Here is a 22770-nt window from a genome sequence, read left to right as displayed (position 1 = left end):
ATATTATACACATACAGACATTCACGTGATGTAATAATATATAGGTAGATTTACAAATGGTCAAGTTATGGGAGACACCCCCCCAAAAGCTAGTTATGACTTGGTTCCAAAGTTATGGCCACTGAAGTATCTCCATAGTTATTCGCCTTTATAACTGATCATAGGGATGCTGTAGTGCTCCCCTGTTTTATCTTCCCTTCATCTCCTACACTGGGTGCCACAGACCTCAGACCTGCTTCCTACGTAAGGGGGCCTCACACGCTCTTATTCACTTTTCAAAAGATTCCAGAGCCCGGTTTAGGGAAGGAGGACAGGCTGCTCTGTTGCTGGAACACTGCAGCACTCATGTTAGGAAAGCATAGTAAGAGGCTCTATTGCTGGGCAGTGCAGTGCAACCTGGAAGCAGACATCATTTTCTGAGCAGTTGCATTGAATTGTGGCTGCTCAGAAAATGGCTGCTTCTGGGATTGCGTTTTATGGACTAGCAATGGAATTGCCTGCCCTTCCTCCCTATCCTGAGATTCAGAAATCTTTGAAAGGTAAATATGTGACGGGTAACATAGGGAGGAGGAAGGTGTGAGGCCCAGGGGGTGGAAAGCAAGTACAAGGCCTAAGGGGACCCCAAGGGACAGGAAGCAGAACACTGGATGCCTCATGATGGGGGAAGCCTTAGTAGCCTAAGACAGGACTTGTACTAGGTGTCCCAAGTCCTCCTTGGGACCTCTGAGGTACACCATGGTCTGCTTAACGACCCACACATTTATTTTAACAATTGCATTCAGGAGAGCAGGGATGGGGTTGTAAATGAAGCAATCACTTTCATTTAACAGCTGTCATGACATCAGTTTGTAATGGGCAGGTTCCATTACAGTCGTGAATCAAGGCCCAGCTACTAATAATCTCATCTTCTTTATTATACAAAAAGTATAATATATATTATACTTTAGTATATATTGGTTCAGTTCTTTTCTGCTAGTACAAAATGGAAAACAGTTTTCATCTTTGTATGTCAAATCTAATACTTTGATTTTCTTTGTGTAAATTACTTCACAGATATTTTCACAATTCCCTACTGGGAATGCTTGTACTACTAAATACTTGTGCAATTGCTATCTGAACATGTAACTGCTACTGGAAGACTTCTTTATACTTAGTTTTAAATTGAGTACTATTTACTGTAATTTGATTATGTGTTACTGCAGCATACTGTTTATACTGCTAAATATAAATATTTCTTATTTCAATAATATACAATCAAAATAAATAAGAATTTTTAATTTTTATCTCTGTGCATTAAATCTACTTTTTCCTGTTGAAATTTAATATCTTGGTTATGTGCATGGACAGTTCAGTCTAACATTTGTACTTGGGGATATATATCAATGAAATATTTAAATCACTACCAACATTAGAGAGTAAAATCCACTATAACAAAATAAAAACATTTCTTAGTTTCCATGGCTTTGACATAAGCAGTGCTTATTAAGCATACAACTTGCAAATCATTTTTCTTTAGTCCAAAAATGGGAGGTCCTCCCCCCCCCCCAAATTTCCATGATTTCTCTTCCTTCCATTTCAAACCTCACATGACTTGCTGTTAGAACACATCTTGAAAACCTTTGGAGAAGACTTTTGGGAGATTGAGAAAGAAAGAAAGAAAGAAAGGAGACAAATACTCTGTTAATGAAAAATAGATGCATCTGTAATGTAATTTATAAGATTGGTTTAGAAAATAAAACCATTCATACAGCAGGAGCCAAAATTAAAACAAAGAAAAGAAAATTTGAAGAGGCAATCTGTTTTTTTTTTCTTACCAGATACTCAGTATACATTGATATTTCTGTTTGAACATGTATATGATTATGGTATATTTTAAACAATTATTTTTCCCCCAAGGGGAGAATGAGCAAGATTATCTAATTTTGCCCTCATAGCAATCCACATCCAGATTTATATTATATTAATTTTACAATTATTAGTCTGTAGATTATGGATTTTCAAAGAATTATTTTGCTGTAATTTAACTTTCACATCTTTCTAGAAAATCAGAAAGAAGACATGTGCATAGTTAAACTATCTTGTATAGGAGCATCTGCAAATCTTTATACATCACAACACTATTGTGTATTATGGATTGTGAGGTGCATGTGGGACAGAGTTTTCTCACAAAAAGAATTTCTGTAGGTGGAACGATAGTGGGTTATGCATCAATTGTGCTGCTCTCTTCGCATATTTCTTTCATTTTGTTCTTATTTGGATTGGCAAAATTCAAATTGAGAAGCAAGAGAAAAAAACCTTAAAATTATTTTTGAATTTTAAGTCTTATTCACACCAAATCATCAAGGGTAACATTTGTGAAAATATAAAGTATATCGATGTGATTTGGATTATTTGATAACCTGTTTTAACAGATCATATTTCAGTTCCTAGTGGTAACATAGATAAGAATAGACTACTGATACTAAAATAGTATTACAGCAACAGTGAAATCCTGGGATCTAGTGTGAACACTAGATTTGGTAGATACTTTTTGATTGGTTGTAATTTTAAATGCTCTTTCAGTGTTTTGCACTTACTCAGACTTCTGGTTTCTTAAAAATATTTTCACTGGTTCACAACATATATTTCCTTTTTTAAAAAAAAAGTTCACTAATGAAAAGAAGTTCCTTGTTAGAGTAAGAAATTTTCTGTTTTCAAATCCATATTTTACCCATTTTCTTTGGGTAAAAAAGTTGTCTTTGCTACTTCCTCTTATAACAAAATCCCTGCGTGTTAATAGCTTAACTAGCTTTCTGAATCCTGGTATCAAAACTCCATATTATAATATAAACAGTGTTATTAATGTATCAGTGAACATTGTTGTAACCATTTGAAAATATTGGTTGGGTTAAATTGGTAGAAGAGACGAAACAGAGGACAGATTCAAGTAACAACAAATGGGCTTATAAAAATTTAAATGTAGCTATCTGAAAATTGAAGAGAGTATTGTTTCCCTATAAAAGCTTACAGAAATAAATTCTAATTTTTACAGCATCACTGGCAATTTTCAAAAAACTAAATCTCACATTTTCCCCACCTCTCCTTTTATTTTTAGGTTCTATTATTGAAACTTCATTTCAATATTAGAAACTTTTTTTCATACCAGTAGTAACGTATATAGAAATATCTGTTTCTAAATAAATGCCACTAAAAGAAATAACTTTCAAATAAGTATGCTCAAATCCAGGTATTAGATTATAGTCTTGTCAACTCTTCCTTCAGTAGTGCCTGAAAACTGCTGATAAACATCCATGCATTTTTTGGAACACTAGAGATGTGATTTGCCTTTTCTTTCTCCTGGGAATTCTTTTTTTGTTTCCCAGTGTTGACTACAATCTTTAGGATATCATGTTGGTCTCCCATTCAAATACTAACTAGACCCATCCCTGCTTAACCTTTTGAAGATCAGCTATGAGCAGATATGTTTCCAGGGATGGTGTTTTGTGAGAGAAGGCCAGGGAAATGACAGAATTGACAGAACACATTGCTCAATTTGAGGTAGTGAAACCTGATAGGAGACATTTCAGAGTATTTGAAAACCCCAACAGGCTTCTATAATGGTTTTTTGTTTTAAAATCATGAAAAAGCTTCTAAGAGACTTACATTTTATTGTGGTTTGCAATCTACTTAGTCATCTAAAAACAATCTGTCCATTTTTATATAATAAAGAAGCTTTGGAAACAGTGTTTTTTTTTCTTTCAGACTATTCCAAATTAACCATTGTTCCAATGTGGCAGATAATGAGGGCAGCTAATGAAAATGTGTGGTAGCTTTATAACTTTTCTGTATTTTTTTTTTGTACAGGCTTGATAGTTTGCTTCTAGTTAGGGAGCTTTAGTTTTGTTCTTTACTATTAAATATTCAATAATTAAACGTTAATAGTAAACTGAAAGTGCAGCAGTACACTTTGGAATAGTGTGGCATCCCATACAATTAAACACTTGAAAATATTTTTATTACGAAGTATTATATTTTTACAGGTGCTCCTGATTAACGAACTTGAAACAGCAATGCACCAGCTGTACAAACAGCGCGCCTCCCGCCTTGTCCAAAGACGACAAGATGATATTAAAGATGAATCTTCGGAGTTTTCAAGCCATTCAAGTCAGTCCATCTTGAAGGTTTTTATTATTCATTAAACAACCTTGTTTACATAGTTCAGTTATAATATAAAGTGAAATTTTAAAGTATGTCTTGGTTTAAATCTGATAAAAGAGAATCAGATTAAAGAAATCTAGCTCATACTTTTAAAGTACTCTTCCCAGACTTTTTTGCCATGGCAAAAAATAGGAAAAAAGATAGTAACTTATATGACAATATACCATCTTACTCACTCCCCTAAAGTATTTCACAGAAAGTTATCTGAACCTGAAAATGATTAAGGCTATTCTGCTAGCAGTTTTCGTTTCAGTAATACTGGTTTCTGATGCTTTAAGACAAACACAAAAGGTACAGTTTGTCATATCTTCCTATTTTTAAACATTAGTGCTAACCTCTTTTGTTTTAAATAAATTCATATTACACAATTTTCTTGGACTAATTTATAAAATAAATAATGCAAAATTTCCATTAAAAATGAACGTAACCTCTCCTATGAAATCTCATGCTTTCATTGGTAGAAGACTATGTTTGTTGGGTAAACTACATTCATCCAAGAATCCTCCCACATTTCAGACATGTTATTGCTTTCACACGTGGCAAACAACAGATATCAAGTTGTATTCTGTTTCAATACTAATTGTCTTAACTTCAGCTGAAAATGTATTAATTCCTGTTGCTCATTAATGTTATTCAGCAGGATATGAAAAAATTATTCTTTATGAAAACGCTGAATACTATTTAAAAAATACAAACATAGACTTAAAAAGTATTGTTAAATATTCTGTTTACCATTTAGAAATTCTAAATGGTGTGATAAAACATTTAAAACTTTGCTGATAATATTGAAGAAAGTCCAATATTTTTAATATCCATCCAAAAATGAAATTCACTTGACACCATTTTTTCTATACAAGAATGGGTAAGAAGTAGTATAATCAAACTTAATAGATGTATGCACGTATGTTGACATTTGTTAAACATCTATGAAACTGCAACACATGCACACACACACAATATTACTTTTTCTTACAAAAGATGCAGTCCTAATTTCAGTGTTTGTACATTTACAGATAAAGCACTGATGGCACCAAACCTTGATTCTTTCGGGCGAGATAGAACCCTCTACCAAGAACATGTAAAAAGACGGACTGCAGAAAGGGAAGCTAGAAGGTAGTAAAGCATTACAAGGGTTTTAAAGGGTGATTCTTATGGTCTACTAGTATCTAAAGAATGATACATTGTCTTTGATCATTGATCAATTCCCATCAGCTCCAGATAGCATAGAAGTTTTAAAAGATAGGAAGGGCTGCAGATTCTTCTCCATTATAGTATACCATACATTTTGGTGTGTGACTATTCCAAATGGTAACTTTTTAAAAAAAGACTTTTTTTTCCTTTTGAATTTGCAAAATGGGAGATAAATGCACAATCAGAAGTATATATCAGTAGCCTTTTAGTTGTACTGTTTAGATCATGCACAGAATAGTAGTAAAGCAGTTGCTAGGGATGGAAAATTACAGGTTAGTATATGAACAGTCTCAGACTAAAAGAAAAGGTGGAAATAATAAAATATTCAAGGTTTATAATTGCATAATATATATTTTTGTGATACATAATATTTTTGTGAGCCTTTGATTGATATCCTATAGCCACACTTCAGAATATCAGAATAAAGAATTAGACAGAATCATGTCAAAATTTATTTTTAATCAAATTTCCTTTGGGAATAGCTTTAAAAATCTGATGTGATGGTTACAAAGGCTTTGGCTGAAGGTTGTATATTCCATTTCACTTTATGGTGGATGGGTTAAATATATTTTTTCTTCAAATGAAAAAGGCAAGGCATATTTGCCCATACAATATTACACCTTCTTTGTTAATAGGAAGTTACTTCAATTCAGCAACCATTCATTTATTCTTTGTAACAGAGCTCGTCGTAGACTTGCCAGAGAGCAGTCTGGGAAAATGGCTGATCACCTTGAGGGTCTTTCTAGTGATGATGAAGAAACCTCAACAGACACAACAAACTTCAACATGGAACGAGGTTAGACAGTTCATCTTAATAATAGAAATAGTAATTTTTGAAACACAGTGTTTTGTAGAAAGCTTTTGAGCAGATTAATGGCAAGATTTGATATAAGGTCTGAAGGGAAAAAATTAAATTCTAGTTTATTATTATTGTAGCTTTGAGGTAATAATGTCCTTGACTTGCTGAAATATAGGATAATGTAGGATATGTTTTGATTCTCTTTCTTAAGTGAGCATTGTAGGAAGCTAAAAGTATTAATTCCTCTTGGTGGTAGCAAAAACCAGATTTACTGAAAAGTACCTTACTTCTCTTCATGCTCTTAATTAAACTCAAATTTTTTGTGAGTGACCATAAGAAAAGTAATGACAGGATAGCCTTAGGCCTTCTTTGGAATTCACTGCATATTAAAAATAGAATATGTAGTTTGTTAAAAATATATTTGCTTAGAGAGGGAACTTAGTTAGAACCTTGCTTCCATGAGATAATCTTTCAGATCATTATCATATCATAATGGTTTGACAAGTAATCATCCATACAAAATAAATCACAAGATCTGTTCAAAAATTTAAGCAAGCAAGTTAAATATTAGTTTAAAACCAGCTGGGGAAAAAAATCTCAAAAATATAATTAAATATATAGAGAAGCTAGAATAAAGCATTCAAATTGTTAATCTTTTATTACATTTTCCTTACTTGTTTGATTGGTAATGAGGATTAGTTCAATTTCTAGAGCTGACTGTGGGCAACTTCCAATTAAAACATAGCTAATGCCAAAACAAAAGCAATCATGCAAACAATGCAAAACAAATATATGGCATGCTTCATGAATTTGATGTAGTTAGTATATTAGATTACAGAAACATATACTACAATAAACCAGAAAAACAGGAGATGAACTTTTTTAAAAATAATTTTTAAAAAATTCTATCCTAGATCGTATTTTGAAGGAGTCCAGCAAAGTTTTTGAGGATGTATTAGAAAACTTTTCCTCCATTGACTATATTAAGTCACAATTTGAAGCCTGGCGTTTTAAGTATTTGTCTTCATATAAGGATGCTTATATTGGCCTTTGCTTACCCAAGCTGTTAAATCCTTTAATAAGACTTCAGTTACTTACCTGGAATCCTTTGGAGGTAAGAGCAAGTTAAAAGTGTATTTAGTCTCTTTAACAAGGTAGAATGTTAAGTATAAATTAATACTATAATCATGTGAAATTATTCTTCATTGACAAGTTGTTTCTCTTGAGTATTAGATTGGGCCTATAGTGTACATTTCCGCTTTAATGCTGATGTGCCATTTTTAAAGTATTTTAGTATTTTAATTACTTGATAAATGTCAAAATGGTATGAAGTGTAACATCTTAACAGCTTCACCAGTGTACTTTGAAAATATTTATAGTATTCCAGTGAGGGAAATGTATATCAGGACAAGATTGGTAGCTTCTGCTGTTTCTGATTTAGATATATTAACAAAATAGTTCAGGAAAGGGGTGTGTGTGGAAGACTTCTGACTTTCCAGAGAGTACTAAATTATAATATCAATAGCTCAGACAGAAAGGCAGTGATGAGGAATGTAAGATTGTGATGTCATAAAAAACACAGATGTCTTATTTCTATGAACAAGTAATAGAGTCTACCAATAGAATTTGTTGTGTTGACATTCAAGACATCCTGAGAGTGAAGCCCACACCCAAAAGATTTGCACTGGTGAATATATGGGGGTGTTTATACATCTCAAGCTTAAACACACTTGACACAGTTAGCATTTATTTTTTAATAGGACAAATGTCAAGATTTTGAAAGTATGCTATGGTTTGAATCCCTGCTATTTTATGGATGTGAAGAATATGATCAGGAGAAAGATGATGCTGATGTTTCACTGTTGCCTACTATTGTTGAAAGAGTGGTTTTACCAAAATTAACAGGTACTTTGTATAGTATTTAATTAAAAAAAAAATTTATTTTTCACAGTACAATTTAATTGTATTTTGAGAAGTACTAATTTTTCTTCTTTGTTAGTGCTGGCTGAAAATGTATGGGACCCCTTCTCTACAACCCAAACATCCAGGATGATTGCTATTACCCAGAAACTAATTAATGGATATCCTACAGTAGTACATGCAGAAAACAAAAATACACAGGTGACCAAAAAAATTTACTTAACTTTTTTGGATTCATGACTTTATATATATTGCTTCAATTACTAGTATTGAATTATAATTTTCATTACGCTTCTGTATCTTCAAAATCCTAACTTAAGATAGGATATGTTCTTGCTTTACATGTGAGTAATTTGTTTTAAAAAAATAGAACAGAGTAACTTAGTGGTTTGAATCTAACACCCATGCAAAGAAAATAGATTGTGATTTCTCCATATGCTGTCTTGAAATCCAGTACAAAAAAGTGAGATATGTGTGATATGATGCTTAAGATTCTGAATTAGGAATGAGAAAACTCAGGTTCTAGTGCATACCCTACACATAAAAACTCACTGGGTGATTTGGGCCAGTCCCTCTAAATGCACAGAGTGTTTGTTGGGAAATTAGAAGGAGGAAGTGCTATGAAAAGCGGGATATAATTTTTTTTTCCAGATTTGAGTGAGTTGCATCCTAATGTAGAACCTTTTTGCTGTAGTTGTTAAGGGACTCACATGGTCCTTAAGTGAATCTGACTTCCTTCATTGACTTTGCTTCTTGGAAGCCTCCTGGCAAGATCCCAAATGGTGATCTCATGACCCTGGAACACTGTTATAAATATGTGCCAGTTGCCAATCAACCAAATTTAATCATGACTGGGAATGACGAGACAGTTGTATGTGTGAGGACTTATTATAACTCACTTTTCAGCACTGTTGTAACATTGAAGAGTTGTTAAACAAATGTCATATGTTGAGGATTACTTGTAGTGAGAATTAGTGCCAGTCTTAAATGAGATCTTTACTAATTACTTCTAGTAACTTGTTGCTGAAAGAATTTTCATGAACAATCTTAATGGAAAATACTGTTAAAACAAAGTAGGTTCTTAATTAGAGTAATGTACAGCTAATGTAGAGAAGAATACTTGGTCAAATTTGGACTAAAATGCATTATAAAAATATTGTTTTAACATAATTTATATTAACTTTCAGACATTACTCAAAGCCCTCTTACTTAGAATGAGGCGAACACTAGATGATGATGTGTTCATGCCACTTTATCCCAAAAGGTAAACTTTCTAGTCTAGTTTGTTTATTTTATCTCAGAATCATTTACCTTTGTAATAATGTAACATGTTGACAACTCTTTTATGCTTATTGAAACATCTTTTGTATTTCAGTGTTTTAGAGAACAAGAACTCTGGTCCTTACTTGTTTTTCCAACGCCAGTTTTGGTCTTCAGTTAAGGTAAACTAACAAAGAAATAAAAATCCAACTGATTTTTCCCCAAATGGATGAGTTGATTTGCTTAGTTCTGGAGTGAAGTGAATTGGAACCCCTTTACCTTTGAGATCTTGTATCACTATGAAATTTAACTAATCTTTAGTGTGAATTGTACCAAAAGGCTGTGATTCTGTAAAGCTATGCATGCGACCGAATTGCATTTTCCCATCACGTGGTGAAAAGAGCAGTGAATCATTGTTACACAGAGTTTGAGAATATTGTATAGGCAAAGAAGATGGATTTGGAAATGGCATTCTATACCTGAAACATGAAAAACTAAATATAAAAGTATTCACATTCAAAATATACCAGATATAACCAAAAAGTAACAGTGAGTCATTTTTACAAAGTAGAAGATATTTGTAATTACTAGTACATAATGAATTTCCTATTTATCAATTGTGAAACTTTATACAAATTTTTAACCTTTTAATTCTGGAAACCAGTTAGCACTTAGGTTGGTATTTTCTAATAGGAATAAATTACTGATTTAAGCATCCTACATAACTTTATGATTGACCAAATTTATTACTACTATGTTTTGCTAGCAGATATTGATGAAATTTCATGTTTTATAGCTGACAATTTCACACAAATGGGTTATTGCTGGAAGAATTTTTTAAAATGGGACATAGTCAATTGAATTGTAGCATATTGCTCTCCTTTTAGACAGTAAGCAGCTTTGAGAACATTCTGATTTTGGCTATTTGCTTTCATATGTTCCACAAGAAATATTTCATTTAAAATGTTTGTGTTAACTACAAATAATAGCAGAAAATATTGATACAGCTCTATTGCTTTGCTATTTATGTTAAATTTTTCTATTTCTATAGCTATTGGGAAACTTTCTGCAGTGGTATGGAATATTCTCCAACAAAACATTACAAGAATTATCAATAGATGGTTTGCTAAATAGATACATTCTTATGGCTTTCCAGAATTCTGAGTATGGGGATGATAGCATTAAAAAAGCTCAAAATGTAAGTAAATGTATTTTAAATTTCACTTCATTTTTTAAAAAATTCCTTTTTTAGTCTTGCCCATATATTTAGAGGCAATGTGTTATAATAGCTATAGTAGCAGGAATCTGAATATGTTCAAATATACATGTAACCATGAAGTTCATCTTCATCAATTAGCCCAGGTCTTGATGTTCAGATTAAAATACAACAGTGAGGCCAGTACATCCTATTTTCTATCACTGGAAGAGGAGCAAAACCAAACCCAAAAAGGAGTAAACTACTATTTTACGGCAACATTGCTTGAATTTCCATTTCTATTTTAGCACTACTATTAATGGGTCAGTGTAATGGCTCAGCAGTTAAGATGCTGGCCTTGGTGATGGGGTAAGCGCTTGTTACTTTCCTCAGCTCCTACCAATAGGAAGTGGTACTATTTATCTACTGGCATTTGCATGCTTTCAAATTGCTAAAAAGTTCAAAAGCATGTAAATGCTGGTAGATAAATAGGTACCATTTCGGTGGGAAAGTAACAGCACTCTGAGACATCAAGCTGGTTACATGATTGCAGAAACATTTTTGGGCAGTGCAGTGCAGACTCAAAGGCCTTGAAATGGAGATGAGCACTGCCCTCTAATTGGCAATGAGTAACGGAGTAAAATCCACGAGAACTCCTTTTCCTTTTTTTTTACTACTGTTAATAGTACAAAAACTAAAATTAACATATGACTTCACATCTATACTCCGCTGTTTATCCAAGTTTAGTTCCCAAATGGCTTACAATAAGGTCCATAGTACACTAGCAATAAATAGAAATAACTGTGGCAGATGTCTGATCTCTGGCAGTTGATAATCTAGTCCAGTGGTAGTCAACCTGGTCCCTACCGCCCACTAGTGGGCGTTCCAGCTTTCATGGTGGGCGGTAGGGGTTTTGTCTGATACTAAAGCACTTTCCTTTTTTAAAATTTAATTGACTTTTTAAAAAATGTTCATAACATTATTTAAAAACATTTTCATTAAGTTTTCATAAAATTCCCTGTGACAATTTAAATTTCTGAAAATATACTATTTGTATCGCCCGTGCATAAGTTTAGTTCACGTTACCTAAGTGAAACTAAATACTGCTATAATGCGATCGCAAACAAAAGAGCCTCATCCCAGAATAGCTCGCGCATCTTCCCCCACACCATCCAGCTGTAACAGACAAGCAGAGCTGGTAGCCCGTGCCCCCCCCAACCCCAATCCATGATGCGCGCGAGGCATGCTGTTGTGTCTGCGCCCCCCGAGTCAGGCCCCCTGCCAGAAAGTGACTGGGAAAGTGAGGGGGAAGGGCCATCAGGACTTACCTCTGGAGCACCGGCTTCCCTGGCTCAGCTCCAGGAGCCAGAGGCAGGCCAGGTGGAGGAGATAATGAGGCCTCCATCCCCTGACTCTTTCCCCCCCAGGCCACGCCTCCAGACCCAGCTGATGGCAATCAGGCCTGGCTGGACCCTAGGTTTCCTAGGCAGGAGAGGCGGGAACAACAGAAGCAAGGGTGGGGCAAGCCTAGGAAGTGCTGAGTCATGGAGCCACACCCCACAGGATATAAAAGCAGCAAGGGCTGCTATAGCACTTCGTGGCAAGCAAATCAATTGCTTAGAGGGAGAATTAGAGCTGAAGTCCTGTTTGTTCCTGGTTTCCTGGCTGACTCATCAGCATCAAGAGAGATAACAGAGACACTTGGCAGGCGCTCGCTAGTTTGCTGCCAGATCTGATAGTTGCTGGCTAATTAAGTCATTGCTCGTGTCTCCCGGACTGCAGAGGGGGACAGAACACATGCACAGACGACGATACACTTTATAAATCACCATTACTGTGGAACTGGTGGCTGTTAGAAAATTTTACTACTAACAAAGATATAAAAGTGGGCGGTAGGTATAAAAAGGTTGACTACCCCTGATCTAGTCCATATTTCCCTAATAAAACAATTAATGGAATTGTTAACACATGCATATAACAGGGACCAGCTTTTGCTAAATTCTGGGCCATGGTTGAATAACCTTCTGAGCAGTAGTTTGTTCTCTAAAGCAACTGAAGGTCACATGTGATACCAGAGGGAAAAAAGTAGACCTGCTCTCCCCCCCCCACTTATCTTTTGCATGGTTTGGAGGGATGTAATAAATAGAAGAAAAAAGCATCTAGGAGGCAAAAAAAAAGCATTGTATTATTTGAAAAACCTCCTCAAATGACTCAAGATGATATTGATAAAATTCAGTATCAAAATAGTCAATTTTCAGCTCCATAATTTTAGAAATGCTGAGTGGGAAGCCAGGAGTATTTAAGAGTGGAAAGTGAAATATTTTGCTTCAGTTTCTACTCTTATTTGGAGAGGAGAAAGAATCAAAAAAATTGTAGCTGAAAATGGTACTTGTGCTATAAAATTTCAGTGATGCAATTTTGCAGTGCTGAAGTAGGGTGTTATGCATACTACCTGCAGTTAAATGGTCAGTTTTTCTTCTCCAATCCTCTAATGTAATGCTTTTTTAATAATGCTAATTACATGGAAATCAGCTTACAATTAGTGTTTTTCTTCCTGTTCCCATATATGAAAGATTTAATTAAATAATGTAAGGTGAACATTGAAGTTGATGAACAATCTCAGTTTAAAATAAAATGGCAAATACTGCTACAGACAAATATCAAACATTATAGTTGGTCATATTTTAAAATCTTGCCTAGTGTACTGTACAAACAGCTAGATATCATTTTGAGTTTATAATACTATTTTCTATTCAGGATTGTTCTATATTTTTAATTTTATTTTTAAAATAATCTTTTTCTAGGTAATTAACTGCTTCCCTAAACAATGGTTCACTAATCTTAAAGGAAATAAGACAGTATCTCATCTAGAAAATCTCTGTAGATATCTTGTTCACCTTGCTGATACAATATACAGAAATAGCATTGGAAGCTCTGATGTAGAGAAAAGAAATTCAAGGTACAACAAAATTCAATTTTGTTAATTGGAGTAATTCTATATAAGCAACAATAGTATTTAAAATGTTTGTGTCAGAAGCATCTCAGTTAAAATAAGATATCCTATATGATATAAAATATAAAATACAAAATTAAAATATGTATAAATTAAACAGAAGTTGCCTAGAAACTAGCAACATTGTGTTCTGTAGCGCTGCCATGAGGTCCTCAAGTGTACATTGGTTGGGTCACAAAGGGCAGGTACACACTTGTGTTGTGGTTTAATTAAACATTAAAAATGTTTATATTGAAGCAAATGAAGCTATTTCAGTAATGGAAGTTCTATAATTTGCAGCTTCTAACTCAACTACTTTGGCCAAATAGGTATAATTCTAGGCTCTCATTCCATCCAGACAATGATGCAGGATTTTTAAGAACATCTTGGTGTCAGTGGAGAGAAAGCTGGGCATCATAAAAAAATATTCAAACCTAAAACTTCAATACTTACTTCTTAGGATTTCATATAGATATTTAAACAGAGCATTGTAGACCAAAGGATTGAGAAATAGTCTTCTTTCTAGGAACATTGTGCCACGTACAGGCAAGTGTAGCACCTCCAAGTCCCACTTTCTAGAAAATACTTCCTTGGTATAATCAGTGTTACTGAATCTTGCAGCTACCAGCAACCTAGGCAGTAGGGATATCACTTCTCCTATTTCATTGTCATATGGTCCAAAATGGGCAAAGAAAATAAATAAAATCCCCAAGAACCATATTTATTATTTATTCTTGGCTCACCAATTCTTATCAGACTTAGTAAATTTACATACAATATAACATCATGTAATAAAATCAAAGCACAAAACATTTCAAGAACATAAAGCATTCAGCAAAATCAAAGTACCAGTATCAATAAATAACTACTTTGTTGTTTTTAAAGATTTAAAAGATTTTAAAGTAGTGAATCTGCACTACTATTAATCGTTTCATAGTTCCCATCGCCAATCTCTTTCCACTTATGACTGTATGACTATAACTTGTTGCTGGCAATCCTTATGATTTATATTGATATATTGATCATCAATTGTGTTGTAAATGTTGTACCTTGATGAACGTATCTTTTCTTTTATGTACACTGAGAGCATATGCACCAAGACAAATTCCTTGTGTGTCCAATCACACTTGGCCAATAAAAAAAAAATAATTCTATTATTATCCTCTTAACTCATGGCAGCAATTCTTTCCCCAAAGCCCTTCAGAAAGGTTTGATTTTCTCCAACTTCTGAAAACTGTTACCAAAGAAACCAATCTCTAGTTTACATGTGAAGATTGTTCCAGAAAATTGATGCCATGAAGAAGGGGCAGTGCTTTCTAGCTTCAGTCCTGTCAGCTGATAGAATTGTGGCACCATTAATAGTTTTGGTGGGAGGGGTATCCTGACAGTTAACTCATGATACAGTAGGTGGCCTACAGGTATATGAACACCAAGCAATATACGAATTTATAAGACAACCACGTTTACTTTGAATTGCACCTGAAAAGCTACTGATAATTAATATAGAGCCTTGCAAAATGGGTATAACGTGATCATAGTGCCAGGTGGCAGTCAACAAGCTGAATGCTTATTTTTGACTCAAGCACGATTTCTGGGTGGTCTTCAAACCAATTTCATGTAGCACATGAAAAAGACAGTGTCAAACGTATTCTCTGTTTGATTGACATTTGTTTGATGGGCTGTGTTACTGCTGATGTTAGCAGAGTTGTGTCCTTTTTCTAGAGCAAATAATTAAGCATGTTTAACATTCTAAACCTTTTGGAACAAATTCTTGTTGGAGGGATATTGCTGAATCTATTCTGAACTATGCATTCCACGGTCATTGTTGGGATGAGGCTTTGTGAGCATCTTAAGTACTGTTACATGATTTATTTAGTATACTTGTATTGCATATTTCCCAAATACTGTAGATAGATCTGTACTTTGCATATTTTTTGTAACAATCTGACTTTTTTGTCTTTTTTCTTTGTAGGGAACATATAAAACAGATAATAAAACTTCTATCAAGTATTCGAGCACTGGACCATGCTTTTACAGTAGCAAATGATCATAATGTGAAAGAGTTAAAGAACTTAAGTGATGGGAAATAAAATTGTGTCAATTAATTCTATAATATAAAATCATTCCTGAATTGTAATTTTGTACATATGTAAAGTTTTCTTAAATTGTAAAAGATTGTTTTTAAGACAAAGTGCATTCTTAAATACATCATATGTAATAGTGTTGATGAAAAGTGAAAGCCAAGATTTTTCACATGCATTTTGTTTACAAAAACTTTTATATCCCATGATGGCCATCTATTCAATTAATTTCAGAGTAGGAAAGAAATTCTGTATGATAAAATGAATAGATGATTTCAGATATTTATACCTCCATGGTTACGTGTTTGAAATGATACCTTTTGAAGTAACTTTGTTGGCTGGAATTGGTCACAACTACATAATGTGTATGCCTTGTGAGAGTGAACAAGCTTCCCAAATAATACTTTGTTGTTAAAAATACACATTGATCATAAAGTAATATTCTTAAATTTTAGGAAAAAAACAATCCTGCAGTCATAGTTTTAGTTACCCAATAAATTATATTTCAGGTGAAATTATTTGTGCCATGTAAGTTAGATTCTTATTTTAAGAGCAACACTCCTAAATTGCATTTTTTTCCCTAATTCGTTGGAATGTATTTTCTCATAGCATACGGTAATTTAAAATCCCACAATGTCCATAGGATTTTATATCCTGTGATCATTCACTAAATTTTCCAAAATTACTTGGATTGTTTAAGATTAACCTTTTGGTTGTCATGGCTTGCTCCTAAATTTAGTTTGAATTGAAAAGAATGTTGTCAGTGTAGATATCCTTGATCTTACCTTGATATGTAGTCCTTTGTATCTGAAAAAAGAAATGGACTACCAAACCATCGTACTTTATCATGGTCTTGTGTGATGGAAAGAAAATATTAAATGTACAGTTTGCCTTTTGGACACTAAATAATTTCTGAATTCCTTGCCATGATTATTTTCAATTGTATCCCAGAATTGTGTTAAGCCTTTAGACTTATATAGTAACACCAAGAATATCTCCATATTGGCAGCAGACATCAGTAGAATGTGGGTAATTTGCAATTATTTTCTTCTCTTTTTCAGAGAGGAAAAGTAAGGAAGAAGTCTGTTTCCATATTTTTATGTGACTAAATAGAATCAATATTCTTGGAAGTATGAAAATACAATCTATATTGATAAATTCTTGGCATTATTTGTTGGGTTATCATACGTATTAGCAATATCTCTTTACTAAGCGTAGAGCATTGAATGGGAAGGACAACTTTTAGCAATTAATTTTCTTTGCCAGCAATGTCTCCGTTATTCAGCAGCAGAATTTTGCCACTGGCAGGAAAACATAAGGGCTGATATATGATATTTCTGTCCCATTTCCATTGTACAGTGCTATCAGAAGTCATATGAGTACAAGTCTATCTTATTATGCAGTTATATAACCAAATTCTGTTATGATTTTTAAAAAAAGGAAGAAATAGGATACATTCTTATGTAAAACTGATTATAGTAAGATAGTTTTACTAAAATTTCTTTTAACAGTTCATAAGCTAAGACTAACATTGAAATTTTGGAGGTAACTGATACAAAGAGCTTATTTAGCTAGATCTGAAAAGATGTAATCCAATCTAAGGCTTAGCCATCTATGAAGCTTCAAAGAGATTTTGTCACAAGGGAAACAGCAATTAAGAATAATGCTGTTCATTTTGTGCCTGTTTGCAGATAGTGTTAAATTTTTTTATCATTTATTCACATAATATCCCATACTTTACCACATATGCAAAGTCAGAGGAAGGCATGTTCCCCAGACCAGATTTGTGGAAATCATATGTAAGAAAACCTTTTCTAAAATTTATTTTAGAGACGTTAGGGTTTTTTGGATAGAATAGAATAGAATAGAATAGAATTTTTTATTGGCTAAGTGTGATTGGACACACAAGGAATTTGTCTTGGTGCATATGCTCTCAGTGTACATAAAAGAAAAGATACCTTCATCAAGGTACAACATTTACAACACTCATACTGGTCATAGGGTACAAATAAGCAATCAGGAACAATCAATATCAATATAAATCATAAGGATTACCAGCAACAAAGTTACAATCATAAGTGGGAAGAGATGGGTGATGGGAACGATGAGAAGATTAATAGTAGTGCAGATTTAGTAAATAGTTTGACAGTGTTGAGGGAATTATTTGTTTAGCAGAGTGATGGCCTTTGGGAAAAAACTGCTTGTGTCTAGTTGTTCTGGTGTGCAGTGCTCTATAGCATCGTTTTGAGGGTAGGAGATGAAACAGTTTATGTCCAGGATGTGAGGGATCTGTAAATATTTCCACGGCCCTCTTCTTGATTCGTGCAGTATACAGGTCCTCAATGGAAGGCAGGTTGGTAGCAATTATTTTTTCTGCAGTTCTAATTATCTTCTGAAGTCTGTGTCTTTCTTGTTGAGTTGCAGAACAAACCAACAGTTATAGAGGTGCAAATGACAGACTCAACAATCACAAAATCAAATTATTCTATGTATTCCTTAAGATAAATTACAATTATCTACATTTGGCCTAGTGGTGGGATTCAAATAATTTAACAACCGGTTCTCTGCCCGCAACCAATAATTTAACAACCGTTCTCTTCCAGCAACCAGTTCATCAAACTGCTCAGAAAGTTAACAACCTGTTCTCCCGAAGTGGTGCGAACTGGCTGAATCCCACCACTGATTTGGCCATCCTTTTTTAGAGCTAAGAGAAATTTTCATGCCATTTTATATAAAAAAAATCAATTTTTCACATTTTTTTGATTAACATGGATTTTTTCTGAAAAATAATATATTAGCATTATCTAGGGCCTTTATAAATTTCAAAATACAGTTTGAAATACAGTTTGAGAGTAATTGTGCTAAAATTTTGTCTAATACATAATGAAATTCCTCAGCTGAAAGATTAACAAAACTAATTCTTTAAAACAAGTTATTAACTTAAAATTCCAACCATTTATTTGCTCAAATGTGCATATATGTTAATGTTCATCTGATCCTAGCTGGAATAAGTAGATGCATAAATAATTTAGTCACTAAAACAAAGAATTGAAATTCTTCAAATGTTTGTAACTCAATGCAGTATGTGCATTTTTGAATTCTTTAAAAGTGCAACATATATAATTGAGCCTCTTTATTAATATGAGATTAGCACAATTTCTATTTCATTCAATGTAGCTTCTACTTTAATTCTGTAAAAAGCAGTAGTTTATCAGGTTATCAATTAACTATTTTTTCAAGATTGTGACAATAATAGCAATATAATTATAATACACAGTTAAAAACTCTACTGAAGTAAGTAAATGCCCTAGTCTTACCCTGATAAAAATATTTTAAGAGAGAAAGGAACCTTGTAGCAGTCAATGTTTTTAAGAATGTTTTAATAGCTTATGAAAAATATGCCACATATCCAAATTACATGCAGTACTAAATTTCTTAAGGCACATAACTTTTTGAACACATATTGCAAGGTGCTAGGAAAAACAAGTCTATAAAATTCAAAGTCTCCTTTTAAGGTTGTTACTTGACTTTTTACATTAAAAAATTATTCTTAATTCTAATTAATGTAGTTGACAAAAATTGTGGGACATAATTCAGTGATAGCATGTGGATAAATCAATCCTGCTATATACTCTTTAAAGTCTGCATACTTCTTGCCATCATTTTTCTCATATTTCAGTTCTTAAATATGTAAGTATATATAGAAGCTCATATTCTGAGGCAGTTGTATAAATTAATAAACTTTTAAAGAAAATGTATTGAAAAATATCACAAAACAAGGCAAAGCAATGGTAGCAATACTAATTACCAGAAAGTTTATGCAAAAAACAAAAAATACTACTACAGTAGAATACTGATTCATTAAAAATAATATTATGCCTGTCACAGAACTTCCAAAAAGCTGGACATTCAGGGGAAAAAATACTTTTGTCAGAATGTCTTGTCAGTTACCAAACATTTTAAAAGCCAAAACAAGTTTTAGAATAACACAAGCATGTTTTGGATAGAAGTATTTACAGTTCAAAATATGTTACATACAAGAAATCTAGCATTTTTTAAAAAAAATAACTTTCTTGGATGCCTGGAATGATAAAAAAAATTGCATTTGGATAGTCCCTTGCCTACTTACTTCCCATTGAAATTTCCAAGACCTGTGTAAACTGTACCATCTCATTGACCGTGGATTTAGTTTGCTGAAGTTAATACTATAAACCAGTCAATGTCTAAAGCGCAAGTTCGTTGGTAATATAGCTTGGCTGGAGACCCAATATGCTTAAAATCTTTTCAAGTATTTCAATGGCTTTTAGAAAAACCACACAAATTAATAATTTTTTTTTTTACTTTACCATTCAAAATTACAAATATTCTACAATGAAGGCACATTTGAAAACCGAAGTTGGTTTTAACTGTATAAAGAAAGAATTTGAGATAGCAAAACTGATCAGAGGGGTCCTTGGTGCTTTGTGAACTTGCTTGTTTTCTTGCAAACATTTCATTACCCAAACCAGCTAACAACATCAGTGCTAGCTAGGAAAATAGCCCAAGACAGCGGGCAAGAAATGATACAGCTCATGATCACAAGGAAAATAGCCTAAGAAAGTGGGCAAAAAATATGCAGCTCATGATCACAGACGCACACCTCAGATTGAAAAAAAAACTGCACACCAACCTCGAGGAACAGTTGGAACAGACCTACCACCTCAGAGCACATGGAGAGACTGGCCACAACCATCATGAATACGGTACATCCCTGAGACATGCTGGGAAAAGAAAAACCAAAATGCAAAGCAAACTCCTTAAACTCAATAGATAAAGCACTGATAATGACACCTATTTTGAGTAATGAAACGTCTGCAAGAAAACAAACTCGGAGAGGACCAAGGACCCCTTATATCAACCCTAAGCTACAAATATTCTCCTTTATTGGTATTAACCGATCAGCTTTTTTTAATGGTTATGATTGCCAGAGCAAAGAGATCGGTCACTTCACATATAAGACAAGCTATGAGCAATATGAGTGAACCTGCACTCAGAAATAAAAAGGAAAGCGGGGGGGGGGCTGGTTTGACAAATGAAATACCCACTTTAGTTATTTCCATGGTTTGTTAAGTTTATCGCTTATAAGTCGGAGAAAAAAAGCTCACAGACTTAAGGGGAACTTATTGTCCACTATTGGCGTCTAGTACCGCATTCTGAAATACTAAGAGCCGAAGGGGGGGGGGCAAACGCCTCTCAATCAGAGGCAACACAAACGAGACACAGAAACGCCCCCCCCCCGCTCTCCCCAGACTCCCTCCCACCACTTCCGGCGAGAGGCGGTATAATGCGGAAGTGATGGGTCAGTCAGAGAGGAAGTGAGGCAGGTGCCTCAGAAAGCGGCACCGAGGAGCTCCTTCGGAAGGCGGTAAGGAACATTGAACGAAGAGGTTGATTTTGACCTGTTCGGGATCCTCGATCTCGTCCTTTGGCGAGCCTTATCTGTCCTAGAGAACCGGCTCCATCTTTTCCGGAGTGGCGGATCTGTAGAGGTATGAGGGGAAGTGGTGTCCTCGCACAAGATGGAGGCTTTATGAACCGCGGTGACACCCCCCTCCCCCTCATTTCTCTGGGTCAACCTGTCAAGGGGGGGTTTGACTCGGCGGCTTCTTTGTTTTTAGTATTATTTTCTTTTTCCTGGGTCTTTTAATTGGCATTGCTTTGGTAAGGCTGGTACCTCCTTGCAGCCTCTCTCACAACCATCAACCTAATAGTCCAACGAGGGAAGTCTGGTGGTCGCAGTATATATAGCCTGTTCTAATATGGACACCGGGGACCTCTTGCAGTTGCTTTGCTTTAACCCAACTGGCCAAATAGCTTTTCTGCTGCTTTCCTAAGTCTTTGATGCGGAAATGCAAAGATAGCGGTGCCAGGGGGGCTGATATCTAGTGAGCTAAGTCATCTTCAGTGCGGTTACCCAGCATAGAGAACCTGGAAGGGGTGGGTAGTAGAGACGGAAAGAGAACTTGTCAGTGCATATTGCTTAAGAAAACCATTTCTGTGCTGCCTCTATTAATTTTAAAAGGTGCAGTTTTTGTCCCTGGAACTATTGCGTTTTTTAAAAAAAATCTTGTACATTCTTTACCGCTACCATTAGTCAGTTTTCTCTTCTTTGTGCTTGCCTAAGAAATCAATTTTCTTTTGGAAAAATACTGCACCTCCCAATAACGGGATAAATAGGATACTGAAATGCTACTTCATAACAACCATTGCTTTATATTCTGCTATATCTTTTCCTAAATACAATGTTTTTATGTATTTAAAAGCACAATATACATTTTTGTATATATAAGCAGGAAGAGGAATATACATCAACCAGAGAATACTTTCAGTCTCTTTTAAATAAGAGATGCATATTCAATTTATTTCTAGTTGTCTAACAGTGATTTATCACTCCGTGCAAATTACCTATTGTGTTGCTGCTACTGATATGATTTATATTCTAGTCTACATATTTGCTTGTTGGAATTTGATTACTCCCCTTTAGTAGATGACAGTAAAAGCAAATTAATTTCTGTGTTGTGAAGCTGAGTCAGATTATCCCAGCTCAAGCTAAATCCTAAATGAATGTGGAATGCTCAGTGGTAATTAGAACGATTATTTGTAAATGCATCACCTTTAAAAATAGCCAACTCTCATCTTTACTTTTGGATATGATAGGGTGCAAGTTAAAGTAAATCTCACTTTTTTCAATTTTTATTTACTAGGCCACAAATGATAATTAGTGTTCTGTTTCTAATTGTAATGGCTGTGGAAATGTTTCCAACACATTTGCAGTTATATGTTGTTGCTTGCAAGCTGCTTAAGAGTCAGGAGACTGAAGTGGTCTAAAGGGATCTTTTATATATTTAAAATATGAATAAAAGAATAAACTTGTTGGTACATTTACTAATGTGCTTTCTCTGGCTTCTCTGTTTGGGATATTATGGAAGTAGAACATATAAAGAAGTTAGCCAACTTGCTAACTGCATTAACAGGTTCTAGCATTTGTAATGCTAATACAGTGAGAATTGAAATGTCTATCATTAGTAGACCAAACTATAAACAGCTTTTCATTTATTTAGCTTGTCTATTACAATATTTTTCTGTATTTATATAG

At 34.2% G+C, this 22770-nt stretch overlaps 2 protein-coding genes across 2 annotated transcripts in view; both read left to right on the top strand.

Moving 5' to 3' along the window:
- PAXBP1 (PAX3 and PAX7 binding protein 1) overlaps positions 1-17012 on the top strand; it is a 32241-nt gene extending 15229 nt beyond the window's left edge. The window contains exons 8-18 of the mRNA XM_058186621.1: positions 4020-4143; positions 5211-5310; positions 6069-6184; positions 7102-7301; positions 7948-8092; positions 8187-8308; positions 9295-9371; positions 9483-9549; positions 10419-10565; positions 13367-13521; positions 15527-17012. Of these exons, the coding sequence (XP_058042604.1) occupies positions 4020-4143; positions 5211-5310; positions 6069-6184; positions 7102-7301; positions 7948-8092; positions 8187-8308; positions 9295-9371; positions 9483-9549; positions 10419-10565; positions 13367-13521; positions 15527-15644 (1371 nt within the window). The 3' untranslated portion in view covers positions 15645-17012. The remainder of the gene's footprint in view (positions 1-4019; positions 4144-5210; positions 5311-6068; positions 6185-7101; positions 7302-7947; positions 8093-8186; positions 8309-9294; positions 9372-9482; positions 9550-10418; positions 10566-13366; positions 13522-15526) is intronic.
- Positions 17013-20937: 3925 nt separating this feature from the next.
- The window catches only part of SYNJ1 (synaptojanin 1), a 73532-nt gene continuing 71699 nt past the window's right edge, over positions 20938-22770 (top strand). The window contains exon 1 of the mRNA XM_058186215.1: positions 20938-21039. The gene's annotated coding sequence lies outside the window, so the exon portion shown is untranslated. The remainder of the gene's footprint in view (positions 21040-22770) is intronic.

The sequence above is a fragment of the Ahaetulla prasina genome, chromosome 5 (genome assembly GCF_028640845.1).
Source record: "Ahaetulla prasina isolate Xishuangbanna chromosome 5, ASM2864084v1, whole genome shotgun sequence".
Lineage (NCBI taxonomy): Eukaryota > Metazoa > Chordata > Lepidosauria > Squamata > Colubridae > Ahaetulla > Ahaetulla prasina.
Note: the sequence above shows the minus strand (reverse complement) of the source record. Positions and strands in the feature narration are given on the sequence as shown.